A 15,864-nucleotide genomic window follows, 5' to 3' on the forward strand; every position below is an offset into this window, starting at 1 on the left:
CTACAAAACACTTCTTTCAACATAGTCACCAGCATTAGCTCTGCATTTTCACCATTGATGAACAGAAGCCTCCATGCTGCATTTATAAAAATCTGCATGGCCATGTGGAACATGGCTTGTCTTTCTCATCACTGTTATCACTGCTGAAATGCACCACTCACCACTTCACTGTGCTCAGAACCACCATTTGGTATCCGTAAATGTCCAGCAAGCATCAGTGAGTGCCACTGGGTTTTGTCAGACCATCCCTCTGCTGCCATCTGTCTCACAGCAACAAAATCTAACAGAATATTGCTGAGAAGGTTCAGCTTCTACTGCCATCCCACCGAAATCTGCCTCTGATGTTGTGAGCCAAAATAATAAAGTAGGAGACATTGCTTTCAGAGCAGCCCTCATATATGGGTTTCAGGCACCAGAGATTAAAACCTCATTAGGCTGGGAAAAAGGAAGGATTGCTTTTTAAAAAGAAAGCTGATGACCTTTAGTGTTCTCTCTTGCTTGTCCATGTATTTGAGTTGAGCTAAGGTATGTTTAGTTGCTATCCTACACTTCAGTCTGTAGGTTGAAGCAAAATTTCACTTATAGCAGCAAAGTTACAACTAAGTCAAGGTTTTGATAAGAACACTCATCTTTTGCATAGTTTAGGTGCACAGTGCAATGTTTACTGCATTAATGCTATGCTCACTACTGCTCTTAACTTTTTAAAGACCTCTCATATTTTCATTTGCTTCAGAAAATAAGATAGATAAATAAATAAATTTTGAATACAGCTTGCTTTTCTTCCTTTATTTATGGCATCACTTTCTTTTTTCTTTTTTTTTTTTTCAAACATGGTATTAACCATTTCTTTTAAATGCAAACAGAGTTCTGCACTCTTTCAAGCTATGGGAAGAACCTCTCTGAACTTGCAGAAGTTTTCATTGTCTTGAAATTTACTTTAATTATAAATGTATTGCTTGAGTACCAAAAAATGTAAAATAACACAAGAAATTAAGTGTCTGGATTACTAAGGTTGTGACTCCAGATCAGTGAAAAACAAATAATTGCTAATATAAGTCATGATTTTCTATCTTCTGCTTATGTGACTATTTTGACACTGACTGTTGGGGGATTCTTCTCAAGATTTTTTTTTCTTCTACCCTAGGCATTGAAGGTCCTGAGAACTGCAGAGTTTGCTCCTTTTGTTGTTTTTATTGCTGCACCTACGATTACCCCAGGCATTAATGAGGTATGGCATCTTACAAATTAATGTCTTATCAGACACAAAATTAAGGATGGAATTCAAAGATGCAGATATGAGTTTCTTTGTCTGTAGCTGGAGAGGTAGAAGAACAGTTGAAGGGCAGCATTATTAAGTCAGTTGAGATATGTAGTCATTCTTTAACAACTGATATTTCTAATTCAGAATATGAATTTCAAGTTAAAGGACCACATAATGTATTCTAAATATATATATTATTTTCTTCATTCCCTGCTCTACCCCAAAGGTTCATTTCCAAATCCTTGACAAATCATTAGCACAAATTACTCAGTTAACAAAAGTTACTCAATTCTGAGTTGCAGTGCTAGCACTGGACTGCAGCTGGCATGAACTACAGAATGGATTTGCAGTGTCATCCCACCTTTATCTTGTAGTATTTTTTTCTGACCAGCAAATATATATCGGAAATAAGCTTCTTAATTTCAAAAATCATTCTCCTAAGAATTGGATATAAGCTTTTGCCAAAGGGTTACTTGCTTGTGGAATAATGTTAAGTATTTGTGCAAGTACACATCCTGAATTTCCTACTTAGTTTATGTGGAGTTTCACAGCTGCTACTGATTTCAAAGAGGTTATAATGCAATTCCGCTTTTAGCTCACAACAGGACAGACAATATTTGTACAAATTCTTGATCTTCTCAGCCTTTTTAAACTCCATTACTAAGGTATTTAATCAATTGGATTTAAGCATGAATCTGTTCCAAACCTCCTAAATGTTCCTTTACTACACAAAAATAAAATCAGAAGCTCTGTCTCTACAGCTATTTTTATAGAAATGTAATTACAGTATCACAAATACAAAACTACAGCAAAACTACAGCATCACTCTAGAAGCTTGCATGAAATAAGGAACAAAACAAAAATATTTAAATGCAAATAATCATCCTTTAGGGTAAGTGGAGAGTGATAAACATTGGCCTTAAGCTACAGTTTTACTGGCAGCTGAGGCATTTTCCTAGTTCACTGTTGCTGAAGGGAGTGGTTCTCTCTAGTTTGTTTCTGGACTGGTACTGACCATCTGCATTGGCTACAGCACATATCAGATCCTTTAGTGAGCAGCTGTTCACTGCTCTAAATTGGGGTTTTGTCAGTTTGCAAGCAGCTCAAATAGGCTCTGACAATCACCAATGCCAGAACAAACGGTGAAAGCATGTAGCCAAGAAAAGAGATGAGAGGGGGAAGAAGGATCTTTTCACTTCCACAGCAGTGAAATATATCATATGATGTCTTGTTACATTACCTGACGAATGTCACAACTGTATAAACCATCTCAGGACATGACAATTAACAATACTAGTGTAGTGGCAGTTTGTCTAACTGCTAATGTTGGCATATGCTATAGATCAGTGTGATTTTGCAAGAACACTACAAATTTGTATTCCACACAGAATGCCTTTGTGCAAGCAAACAGCATAGCATCACTTTAAAAATATATATATTCTTAGGATGTGTATGTAAATCATTGCACTTACAGTAGTGCTAGACCAGGTATAGAACTAGTAATTACCTCATTCTGTTACTCTGTATTTGGTCTATATATGGTCTTTTGCTGCCTCACTCACTTGCCAGCACTATTTACCTTTTAGTCTTCTAGCTGTAGGATACAATACAGAGAGATTCGAGGCAGTTAATGTCAAAGAAAATGTTCTCCATGACATACTGGGAAGAGCTTATAGTAGTGGTGGGGAAATATATTTCTTTGCCTTGGACAGATTAATAGAAGTAAGATACTGCATTCTAAATATTTGCGTTCGTGCCCTAAGAAGTGTCTTTTTTTTCAGTTCTTGTGAGTTCTTGTGACTGAAGTCACTGTGCACACAGAGATCCTCAGGCATATGAACTGCTGGACTGGGGCCACATTTAAATGGCATCCTAATTTATGAATCAGTTAAACTTAAGGAAAGGGAGGGGGGCAGGAAATGGTAGTAGCAAGAGACTTTACCAAAATATAGCGTCCTATTTTCCAAGATTTTCTCTGCTGCATGGAGAGAGAGATGCAAGTTCTGTCTGCACATTAACAGCCTGTGTGGCAGCAAACAAGATTTCTGAGTGTGTTTTGTATTTCCCATTCATTCTTACTTTTGGAAAGTTTCATGTGCGTATTGAGTATCCCTTTCTGCTTATCCTCTTATCCTGCTTTGTTTATTTTACATCCGCCTTTTGAGAACGCTTCTGTAAATGACTGTCCTTTTTTCCACTTATGCTTTCTTGAATTTCATCTTTGCTTTTTTTTTCATTTTCCTGCACTCGTACTAATTGTACATAGCTGCCAAAATGGTGCAGAAAATTGCCTGTAAGTACCAGCTAGGGGCTGACAAGGTTGTTCCGGTTATTTTAGTAGTTTTAGAATGTAGATTTGCTCGTTCACGTTCAACATTACTTTCTGCTATTGGGATAAAAATTTAATACAATAAAGGCTCTAGATACCTGTGCTGTAATAGCTGTAGTAAGAATTATTTGTTAAGAAGAAACAAGAAAGTAAAGTTTCTACAATTAGAGCTGTACATTTGAATATCATGGTAAAAATCAAAGCAAAGACCTGGTCTTAAAGGTAATTATCTTGAGATGCTTTAGTCTACTATAGAACACATAAAATACTTCAGTAATCACACAGTAGGAATTAATTAGGAAGTAAAATATTATGCTTGATTACTGAATGTGGGATTACATAATAAGCAGTTCTTCAAAGCACAAGACCTATTTGAATCATATAGGAAATCTCAGAGCGTACCCATCTATTTCATCACAAAGAAAATTTAAATTATGTCACTAGTTTGGTAAAAGAGAAAGAGCAGAGAGCATATCACGGAACAGCTGAGTAGTTCCTCTCTCCTTTAGTTGTTTTCTATCTTCCTGTTCAGCAGCAAAGAGGAATTATTAACAGGCTCCAGTCTTTTAATTCAGATATTCATTGATCAATATGTAACTTCTTTCTCCTTTCCAATAGCTAAAATATAAATTTTTCCGAAGAAAATTTTCTCAATTTCTATTGAAAATGAGGAATTTTCCTCTCTTTGGAGGAGATTGGCAAATTCTTTTTAAGTTGTTCAGAGCCTTACGAGGAAATACAAGTGATTTGTTAACCTGTGCTTTGACTCATAAAGTGGCAACTATTGTCCTCTTTACTTTTAAGTGGAAAAAAAAAAAAAACACAACCCTCAGAGAGAGAGGAGGCTGAAAACATCACTGGCAGCCATTACGCATGTGCGAGGGATGTCCTAGATGACAGTCATGTTTCACTCCTTTCTGTCCCTGGTTTGCTGGAAATTGAAATAGGATTATGAAAGCAGACTGAAGACTAGTAATAGGGAAGAAAAAACTCTTCCAGATAATGAACACACTGCAACTGGTCCCATATGTCATACTTGTTACATGAGAACTGACAGCAGAAGAAGAGGCAGACATTCTGCTCCCTTCTGTGAAATTAATGAAGTTGTAGCCATTTGTTCGTCTGTCTTCAGCTATCTAAACATTTTGGTAAATATCTTATTCCTTGGCACTATTGAGAGCACAGCGATTATTCTTCTTGAGAATATTCTGGGATCTTCACTGTCAAGACTTAATTAAGAAATTTTAAGGAAATTGACAAGAACAACACACTGCTTTTTTCTACGGAAGTGCCAAGCTTTGCTATAGGTGCACGGTGCTCCATAAAAGGAGCATACCCTATACAGAAGTGTGTGGGAGAAATATTTGGCTGACCTTGAATGAGGTCTTAAGTGATTATCAGATGGAGGCCACATTCACACCCCAACTGGGACTGCAGCTTCAGAAAGAAGCAGAACTGTAACTTGGCTCAGAAGGCATCCTCCGGAAGCGGTTGGTTTCATGGTGTCGGGGAAGGAGAACTGTCTCGATACAGGTTATTCCCAGAGGATCTGAAAGCCACCATTTCACAACAAAATGTTGCTATAGCTAGAAATGCTTGGGAAGTTCAAACAAAACACACACACACAAAAATAAGCAAGGTGTGGAAGGGGTATCTCATAGTAGGTGGATACAATTCCATTCCCAAAGTAATTTCTTGTGAAGCCGGCTATAGACACTGTTTCTACACTTCTTACAGCCAAGAACTGTTTCAGTAAACTGTATCCCAGTTGATTGAGCAAGTAGGGTGAGAATATAGGGTGACTAGTACAGAAGGAGTCTGTTCTGTTCATAGATGGCTTAATTCCATTTTGACTTCAAATGTGGGGAGGTAAGGAATTCATGTGGCCATTTCAGAGTTCCTAAAAGAAGGAAATTATTCTTTTAATTTAGTAGGGAATTTGCAGGAGGGGAATTCGAGTGTATAATGCAATCACTGGATCCTAGAGGAAAGCCTTCTGCAGTCTCTCAGAAATGCAGGCCTAGCAAGCACGCCCACTATGATAGCACTGCTAGCTACAGAGAATTAGGCATTGCACCTACCAAACTGGCAGAAGCTAATCCCTTAAGAAATGGACACAAAGCCAGGGGAAGTACTGACGCTGAGGTGGCTGACCCTTCTCAAGTGTGAACTGTGGGATTGGGTCTTCAGTACAACATGCTGAGAGATGCCAGAAGTGATATAGGAAATACTGAAATAGGAACTGCTGGGCAACATGGAGTGAGAACTTCCTCATCTGCAAATGGTGGTTAAAGAAAGTAAACCCAGAAGACTGATGTTGAACAGTGAATTGTTACCAAAACTGGGAACGGCTGATACTTGACAAAATACCCAATCTTGTTTCTTGTGCTCTTACCTGGACATAGGTCACGTAGCTTGAATTTGTGTACTTTGTTTGTTTAACTCACATATGGTCTTTTTAGCTCCATATCTGTGCTGCTTTTATTAGCTTTCATCCTTGCCTTTTTAGTTCTAGACTTGTCTTTTGTCTCAAGTAACGTCAGTAAATGACTTGTGTTTGAATGTCAGCTTCAAGATAGCGATTGTGTAATTTCTTACTTGTAATTTCCAGAGAATTAGGCAGGGTCTCTAGACCACTTACGCTTTTTTTGCCTGCTTTCTTCTCTGTAAGCAACAGCTAGAAAACTGTCATAAAGTAGAGGAAACGATCCAACTTACCTCTCCCATTTCCTTTTCTCATCATTGACTAGGATGAATCTCTTCAGCGCCTGCAAAAGGAGTCTGAAATCTTACAGAGAACATATGCACACTACTTTGACCTAACAATTATCAACAATGAAATTGATGAAACAATCAGGCACCTGGAGGAAGCCATTGAGCTCGTTTGTACAGCGTCGCAGTGGGTGCCGGTCTCCTGGGTCTATTAGGCCACTCATGAGATCATTGAAAAAGCCTGGCGTTACTGGGAACCACCTCATACATGGAAAACCTCTTCGTTATTGACCTTGTGTCAGCAGGTCTTGGCCCCTAGAGACTACCTAGATGTAGTGTGACCTAAATTTATAATTATTGTCATGTCCTAATAGATAGGAGGAGGGGAAAAAAAAAAAAAAAACAATTAAACACTAATTTAAAGAGACAGTATCTTTTTTTTTTAATCATTTCTCCTAAACTTTAATAAAGTGTATCTTTAAATGTATGTATTATTCAGTCCTTTGGAATGTTATATTTTTGGAAATCATAGCTTTTTATTTCAAGGGCCCCTAAAAACTGCACAAAATAGATGCTGCTTTCTATAATCTATTTTAATAGTAATAATAATATGATTCTGTTACCTTAACTTGGGGGTGGAACACTACATTCTTTTTAGAGTCTGATCTTATGGATCAGAATACTTTCCTTTATTTATTTGAAATAATTAGTCTAGTGGTTACGGAACAAATTCATAAGTTTTAAAGGCCTTTCTTCGCTTTTTTTTTTTTCTTTTTTTTTTTTTTTTTTTTAGGGTAGCGTTTTTAAGTACTTTTGTGTAACATCCAGATAATGTGATACTGTCTCTTTGAAGAACTCTGTAAAACTTCTTTTAGAAATTTGAAATTGGGTCTTGACTCTTAATGCATGTGGACAGTCGCAAGCGTTCATGCCGTTGGTGTATCTGTGTTGAAAAAAAAACTGTAATCTACAGCAAAGTACATTCCGTTCATGGGAAAATGTACCCAAGGGAATAAAGTGAAATATTATTCTGACTAAGTTGTAAACCTATGCACATCCCTTGCATTTTGGGCAACTTTATAAAAAAAAAAAGAAAAAAAAAGAAAACTGATTTTTATTAATAATAATCATGTAGTGAAATGTGTTTGTAATTTTGTCTCAATTTAATTTGTTGTAAGGTGGGAGGGGGCAATTACTGGTTTCACCATTTCAGATCTGTGTTGTCTGAGAGTATTAACGTTTTAATTAAGTTTAAGCAAAGAAATGCTGATTTTTAATATGTATGTAATTGTTTAAAAATGCACACATTTTAAAAGAAAATACTGTGCAATGAAGAAACCAGTTTAGGTATTGCGATAAACTTGACTATTCCAAAAGACTCATCTAAAACAGCCCTGTAAATTCCTTCAAAATGGTAATTGACGCTAAAGTCTGACCAAGTTTTTTTATTTTAAATATACTTCCTTTTATGTGTTCAACAACCAAATGCTTTTGGGTCCTTCATTTCATCGCAGGGAGTTCCAAAAACAAATCAGTGCCTCTTGCAGCGAGAAAAGGTTTCTTGAAGTCTGTTCAGTGAAGCCCTGGCGGAGGAGCACTGGGGCTCTGGTTAGCCTTTCCGAGCACAGCTTAGAGTCAGAGCAGAGCCATGGAAGAAAAAGTAATTAAATGTGCTGAGCTTATGTTTTGTTTCCCTTCTTCATGCCCTCACCAGCCCAGATGGTTTACATTTTTCCTGAAAATGCTTACCAGAAGCAAGCATTACAGCTTCTTTCTAGGTGTCAGAAATGTTCCTTACCACGGTTTGTGTTAAAAGCTCTGTTGGCTGCGCTGTTTTATAGTATGAAGTTCAGCATTTATGTTAAAATTACACAGTGTTCTCAAAGGATTTGTCCTTAAGTTGAACTATGATCCATATTTATCCGTAGGTTGTTTCAGTTGTGTGGGACCACATTTCCTGTAATTGGAATTTTTCTGTCATCAGAAAATATTCTCACTTTATCATCAGGGCAATAATCAGCAAGTGCAAAAGCTGCTCATTTTCTTCTGCCTACTCCTGCAGGTCAGGTGGCCAAATCTATTCTTCTTGTAAAGCTCCAGCCAAAACCAGGCAGCGTGTTTCCTTTGTGCAGCCCTCACAGCACAGCTGGCAGCATGCAAGGCAGCAGGGAACTCCATCCATAGCTTTACTCTGACGCAGAGCTCATTTATGCCATGACTGGAGCGCTAGTCCCAAAACGAGTACCATAACCACAACCCTTGAGTTGGAGGACTGGAAGCAAAACAATGAGAAATGGCCTGTGTAGGCCAGGCATAAGGAAGCCGGACAACAAGAGGGAACCAATCAGACTGATAGTAGCTGCTCACCTGTTCTGAATTTAGTCCCTCTAAAAGGGGATGGGTACAAGCTGTGTACTGTGTTGAGCATAAAAAGTAATTTTTCAAGTAGTCTTGTTGTGTCATTTTAGTTCTGAATGCATCCTAGCAGGTGTTCTTGTAGATCAGCTGTTGCAGTGCTCATCCAGGTGATGGCAACCACTTCTTATCCGAGTAAAGTACAAAGACAAGAAGACCTACTGAGAGCCATGCGGTGGAGAAATACAAACTTACCTGGTAAGCACTGGTATTTCACTTCAGTGACACATTCTTCATCTCGACTGTTCATGACACAGAACAAGTAAGGTAAATGTGATAATTGGAATTCAGCTCACCATAAATGTTTTGACTGCAAACTTTTGGCTCTGTTCATGTGAATTTCTTGAAGATTCTGTATATCCAGCCTGTAAGAAAAGAAAACTCATAAAGCCCCTGAAAGTGCTTCTGCCTTATGTAGATGATATGAGTAGTAAGTGAATAGAATTAATATACTTTTCTTCTCCTAAGTGGAGCTACTATTCAGTTAATAGTACACTGTAAAAAGACTATCTTGGAAATCTTTGTGTCTTCAATTCCCACTGTATAGCCTTTTATCAAGAGACAAAAACTAGAATCATAGAATCATAGAATGGACCGGGTTGGAAGGGACCTCAGGGATCATGAATCTCCAACCCCCCTGCCACATGCAGGGCCACCAACCTCCCCATTTAATACTAGACCAGGCTGCCCAGGGCCCCATCCAACCTGGCCTTGAACACCTCCAGAGATGGGGCATCCACAACCTCTCTGGGCAGCCTGTGCCAGCACTTCACCACTCTCCTAGTAAAGAACTTCCCCCTGACATCTAACCTAAATCTTCCCTCCTTCAACTTAAAACCATTTCCCCTTGACCTGCTGTTATCTACCCTTTCAAAGAGTTGACTCTCCTCCTATTGGTAGCTCCCTTTAGGTACTGAAAGGTTGCAGTGAAGTCAACCCCGCAGTCTTCTCTTCTCCAGGCTGAACAAGCCCAGCTCCCTCAGCCTGTCTTCATAGGGATGTGCTCCATCCCTCTGATTATCTGGACCCTTTGTAACAGTTCCTTGTCTTTCTGTATTGGGGCCCCCGGACCTGGACACAGTAAGGCACATCAGATAGCATCACTTCTTCATCAGAGACTGTTTTCCCTGTAGGAACATTAGACAGCAAGAGATTAACTTAGGATGCACCGGGGCAGCCCAGCCATACAACCCCTGAGCTCCTTGAAGCAGTTTCAGCACCGTTACAGACAGCATAGAGCAAGCCCACAGTGCCTCAGTTTGCCCCACCCACACCTCCCAGCCTCCTACCCAAACCCTGTTGGTGCATCTGGGTTATTTGTGTGGTAATTAGAAGACAAAAAGCTGCTATAAATTCAGCAGGAAGTTTTGCTCGCATAGGGAAGGCTCATGAAGGTGCAGAACTAATGTTAGAATCTCTTTTTTCCATTTCCCAACCGGAGAAGGGCCTCCTAGTGTTGTAAATATCACTGCATAATTTAGTGTGTTTCTTGGATTTCTCTGAATTTATGCTGCATGTGACCTCAGAAACAGCACTGGCATTGGAAAGAAAGAAGTATTTCTGTCTGCCCCTTTTATATTTTATTGTTGTACAGGAGCTCATGTCAAGAAAATTTGATCTTACCAGTATGCTTCCTCATTCTGACCGATGCCTATGATATCAGGGTCTTAAATTGGTCCAATGAATGTTTATTAACCTCTGCTTTCCCTCAACATAGTAAAAGTACACTAGGTTATTCAATGTCTCAGAGTGGTAAGATTATTGTATTGAAATGGTAACTTAATTTAGATGATCCTGGCCACTGCCATGCAGCCTCTAGCATGCAGCTGTTGAAAATCAGGGGGGCATTTTTGATCTCACCAATAAAACTTTATTCTTCCATCTTTTTATTTAATTTTGGTCAAGAAAGATGCAGCACTACCAGGTTCTGAGTGAAAAGATCTCTACTTACTTCAGAAACATCACTAACAAGGTTACCCACTTGATTTTGAAAGGACAAACAGAAGGTGAGACGTAAGAGCCTAAGCAGCATTCAAAGGGGTTGGATGTTTTGTAACTGGATACTGGAGCCACTAGGCTCACATACAAACTGAATTCAGTATTTCTTCCTTTCTTGTTCTTAGCTCTAAGGAAATTATTTCAGAATGTCATCATTTGGAAAAGTACATAAATAATTAGTTCTTATCTGGAGATAGAAGTGTTTCCTTTAACTGAGACCTCAGGTAATATTCTAGACAGTGGGGAAATTGATCACTTCTCATATTGTTTTACCCTTTCAAAGTAAAAATAAAATAATGTGTGTATATGCACATCCATGCATTCTGTTGTGTGGGAATATTAGATACAAGCAAACTAAATTTGGCCACATGTCTATGTTCTTATGATTAATACATGGCTTGAACCTGTACCTGTGTTGTGGAAGTTTACTGAGCTGGTAGCAGTTTGCTGTGAAGTATAATTCATCTAGAAGCTGAAACATGAGTGTTTTCCTCCACGTCCAACCATCCAGACAGAAATGTCTCTTTCACTTCTTCACAAAATGGCAGTGGTAGTGGAGCAAGCCTTGAGAAAAGCAGTATGTGGATTGTGCTGAATGTCACATGAAACAAGGTCAATGAAACAAGGAATGAGACAAATTTTAAAAGAGCAGAAACAACTCAACCCATGCCCAGATCTGCTATTGCACTAATCCACTGAACGCGTGGAGGAAGTTCATGTAGATGCAGGACAGCAGAATTGGGTTATTCTGGAGTTCATCTCTGGGTAAGTGAGAGGAGGGAGTGAGTGGCTTCACATTCACAAACAATGCATTTTCCTAACATTCTTCACCTCTGTAATACTTACTGTACTTATTACAAAAGGCATTTTGCTGATTAATCTCTATATTAACTAGAGGGAGGTGGGGAGAGCTTGATTAATAAATTTGTAGAATATTTTATATAAAAAAAATGGAGATGTTACAGTTTGCAGTAGTTTTGCAGCACATAAAACTGAATCCTAAACAATCCATCCTAGATAGGCAGAAATTAATGTGTTGTGTTTGTTGTTTTTTTTTTTTTTAATTCCATTTTAAACTCACTCCCTTTTCACTAAATTATATGTCTTAGATGTCTGATCATCTCCTCACTGCGCCTTACACCCATTTGTGTTTACTGGAATAACAAAACGTAGCAAAAACAACAGCTCTGTCAAAAAGATTTATATTGTCCAGTAAGCAAAAGAAGATAAATTCCACTGTGTTGTTCTCTGTTGAATATTTCCAAAACTTCTTCATTTGATATTAGAAAAAAAAGATGCATATACTACAATGCATAAAAAACATATTTGTCTCAAAAGCTCACAAGTTAGTCATGATGACTGTCCCAAACTATTTTTCACTTATCAAAACAAGTGTTTCAGTAAAGCCATTATGGTATTTTCCTGAATGTTGCAAGAGGAAAAGGAGAAAGATCCCAGGAAAATGCCTTGGTTTTTTGGAGTAGCTTCAACAACTACTTCTGCCCACATCTGCCTCCAAATGGTTTCATTGCTGGAGTCAGAGGGTTCTGCTCTGCCCATATTATCAGCTTGCAATCTGCGATTTTAAATCTGCAAGACCAGAAGCAGAGTGGAGAAAGCTTTTGATTTCTTCTGTGTGTTACACAGCTCGGTGTTTTTCCCCTGTCTGTAATTTAGAGTGCTCCATCAGTGGGATATTTATCCATCAAAGGCAATGGAGGGACTCCCAGTAATTTTAAGAAGCTTTGCTTTTCATTTCAGTCTTGTGTTTTTATTAGAATGGTTTCCACATCTTTATCTGGTTTTCGTCATTAAAACAATTAGTTTAGAAAAGGCAGATCACTGAGTGTGATCCAGACAGCAATCAGAGTCTGTCTACCTAGAGTTAACAAACTCTATTCTTGATTGCATATGGAAACCAGAAATGTGGAAAGGTTCTTATTGCTGCTCAGAATGGACTAAATAGGGCTAAACCCAATGGGCTCAGGCATCAGAGCTCAGTGACTGGTGTCTGTTGTCTCCTTAAGGAGGGCCTGGCCTTCTCCAGCGCACACAAATCTCAGTAGCTGCTGCACAGGGGAGTTTGAATTCTATGAGGAGGAATGCTTTGGGGAAATCCATGAGTCCCCTTGAGACCATGGTGGTTTTCACTGGTTGATTTTGACATAAACACCAGCATGTTGAAACTTTATATTGAAATCTTAGCTTCAATGTTTAAAATATATGTTGCATTTGTAAAGCTTCATATGCTTTAGCATAAAATCATGTGAAGTCACACAGATTAATGGTTTCACTGCTGTGTCTTACAAATGTAACATAACCTGATACATTTTGGAAATGTATCTAGTCCAGAGCATTTGGCCAATACAATTTATTTTGAAGGCCAGCCTGAGAAATCTCCATCCCCCTCTCTAAGCATAACTGTTAAATTCTGCTTGCTCTAGCTGTACCATGACCACCAGTACAATATGTCTATATTGAAGTATTGTAATAAGAATATATGATAAAGTTATCTTTCAATAGTTTAATTTTCAATATGGTTTGTATTTTTATAATTATACAACACGATGCAGGATGGTGCCTCTCCGTGCCTGCCAGAGCCTCCTGCAGCCTCTCCATCCGCCTCCCCAGTATTCCTGTGCCTGCGAATATGGAAAAACTTTGCCTGCCCTCGGTCCATATCCTTTCAGCTACAGGCATGTTCTGCAGAGTTCCCAGAACCCGTCCAGATCAAGCACTTGGAGCAAGCACTTGGCAGATCATAGAATGGTTTGGGCTGCAAAGGACCTCAAAGCCCACCCACCCCAACCCCTGCCGTGGGCAGGGCTGCCCCCCACCAGCTCAGGCTGCCCAGGGCCCCATCCAACCTGGCCTTGAGCGCCTCCAGGGATGGGGCACCACAGCTTCTCTGGGCAGCTGTGCCAGCGCCTCACTGCCTTCTGGGGAATGAATTTCCCCCTAGCAGCTAACCTAAATCTCCCCTCTTTTAGTTAAAACCATTCCCCCTTGTCCTATCACTGTCAGACTGTGTAAGAAGTGAGTCTCCCTGCTGCTTAGAAGCACCTTTAAAGGACCAGAAGGCAGCATTGAGGTCTCCCCAGATCCTTCTCCAGGCTGTACAACTTCAGCTCCCTCAGCCTTTCTTCGTAGAATTGCTCCAGCCCTCTGATCATCTTCATGGCCTCCTCTGGACCTGCTCCAACAGCTCTAAGTCTTCCTTATGCTGGGGGCCTTAGATTGGGATGAAGTACTACAATTGGGACCTCATGAGAGCAGAGCAGAGGTGGACATTCCCCACCCTCTTCCTGCTGGCCACCCCTCCTTTGATGCAGCCCAGGATGCAGCTGGTCTTCTGGTATCTCACCTCCTGTACCTCACCGCCTGGCTTCCTCTGTCTCTCAAGCCACCCAGCTCCTGCAGTGAGCACCCAGGAGAGGCATTAGGCATTAGGTTGTGAGAAGCAGCAGTTCCTGCCCAGTGTCACACAGCTGTGCAGTGCCTGCATTAACCCAGGAGATGCGTGAAAAAGAGCTCTTCTGAGACCTCTGCTGCCTCCGGGCTGCAGGGCAGGTCAGGGCTGTGTCAGGATGAACACCCCACGGGACCCCACACAACCACTGCTTCATGTCACGGTCTCACACAACCACAGCGCAATGTGCTGGGGAAGGACTGCCCTCCTAATTTTTATTAGACTGGGTATGGCTTAAAAGCTTGACCTGGTTCCAACTGAAGCCAGATATTCTTCATAGTCATTTTCATAGTACACAGTCAGATCTTAGCAGTGGCTGGATGCTCATTTCTTACTTATCCTTTCAATTAGGGCAGCCGAGTGCTTTAACCAACTCAGATACTGCTCATGTCCTGGTGCCAGGAAATTGTAGGATGAGCTGCAGAAATGTAATCTTCTAAACAACCTGTCTGCAGTAAATAGAACTAAAGATAGAAGCCCTTTTACAGTGTCTTTAACTATAGTGTGGGGCCTACTTACAGAAACACTGAAGTGTTTCTTATATGCAACTGTATATTTATTTGGATGCCACAGAGAAAAGAACAGCTCTTCCTGCCCTTTTCACCAGGCCCACAGGGGCATGAGTAAGTCACTCGATGCAAATCAGAAATTCATCTTCAAGCACAGCCCCATTGCAGCAGGTTAACACAGGTGCCAGCAAAAGCAGCTTGGAAGAGGAGCAAGCAATTGCAGGAGGGTAAGAGATGGTTTGTGGGGTGCAGAAGAAAGACAGCTTAAGCTGGTCTCCATCACAGATCAACTCAGCCCTCCCTGTCCTGCTCTTAGAAACTGAATGAGTGCTAAATGAAATTCTCTCTTAATCCAAAAACCAAATAAGTGGGGTGTCCACACAAAGTAAAGTGTGGGATGAGGAAGTACAGTAAAATGAATGGAAGTTTTTAGGTTGGTATTCTTTGTGGAGAATATAAGCTTTATGCCTTATATTAAAGCTTTAAATCAATCTTTAAAAGAGAGAGAAATTAAGAGGGAAGTATAATAAAAATCGAAGGATGTGGTGAAGGTCAAAGTGAGAAAAACTGCAGAAGTAATGAACTTTTCACATTCAAGACTAACCACAGAGTACAAAATCAGACAGGCTAACCACAGGGTCAACAAAATCAGGCTTTGGTTAAGATCCAGTGTGTTGAGAAGTGTCTGATATTTGCCATATTTGTACTCATTTTATTTTAGAGATTGCAGTTTAGAAGACCTGTTTTGTTCCAAAAGAAGGACCCACTGAGCAGGCCTTGTGTATACTGAGGTTCTTACCTATAGGTGATTCTTCACAATGAAAATCTAAAACTTATACAAGACTTTGTCCAATAGTTGGCTGCTCCATGGTGTCCCTTGATACGGTTTCTTTTACACCTGACTTTTACATATTGAGATTATTTTGTTATGCTTAAACACTAACAGTATGCTTTTCTTTAAAATACTACTTGTGATGCTTTTTTTTTTTTTTTTTTTTTTAATTCATTGTCTTTGTTCCATGGGTGATATTTTCTATAAAGCTCTTTTAAAATTCCTCTGGAGGTTTTGGCACTTACACTCACTAAGTCTCAGTTTGTCAAACTCCATGGGTCTCTATCAGATTTGGGCAGCAGGCAAGAAGAGAGGAGTTTTTAGTGTTAGCGTAACGAA

General features: G+C 39.7%; 1 protein-coding gene across 6 annotated transcripts in view; it reads left to right on the forward strand.

Annotated features, from left to right (window-relative positions):
• The window catches only part of CASK (calcium/calmodulin dependent serine protein kinase), a 194,663-nt gene extending 186,875 nt beyond the window's left edge, over positions 1-7,788 (forward strand). For all 6 annotated transcript variants that reach the window (XM_085209583.1, XM_085209606.1, XM_085209591.1 and 3 more), the window contains 2 exons: positions 1,145-1,228; positions 6,341-7,788. In XM_085209583.1, coding sequence (XP_085065709.1) covers positions 1,145-1,228; positions 6,341-6,517 — 261 coding nt within the window. In that variant the 3' untranslated portion in view covers positions 6,518-7,788. The remainder of the gene's footprint in view (positions 1-1,144; positions 1,229-6,340) is intronic.
• The last annotated feature ends 8,076 nt before the right edge of the window (positions 7,789-15,864 follow it).

Source organism: Meleagris gallopavo, chromosome 1 (assembly GCF_905368555.1).
Source record: "Meleagris gallopavo chromosome 1, MGAL_WU_HG_1.1, whole genome shotgun sequence".
Classification (NCBI taxonomy): domain Eukaryota; kingdom Metazoa; phylum Chordata; class Aves; order Galliformes; family Phasianidae; genus Meleagris; species Meleagris gallopavo.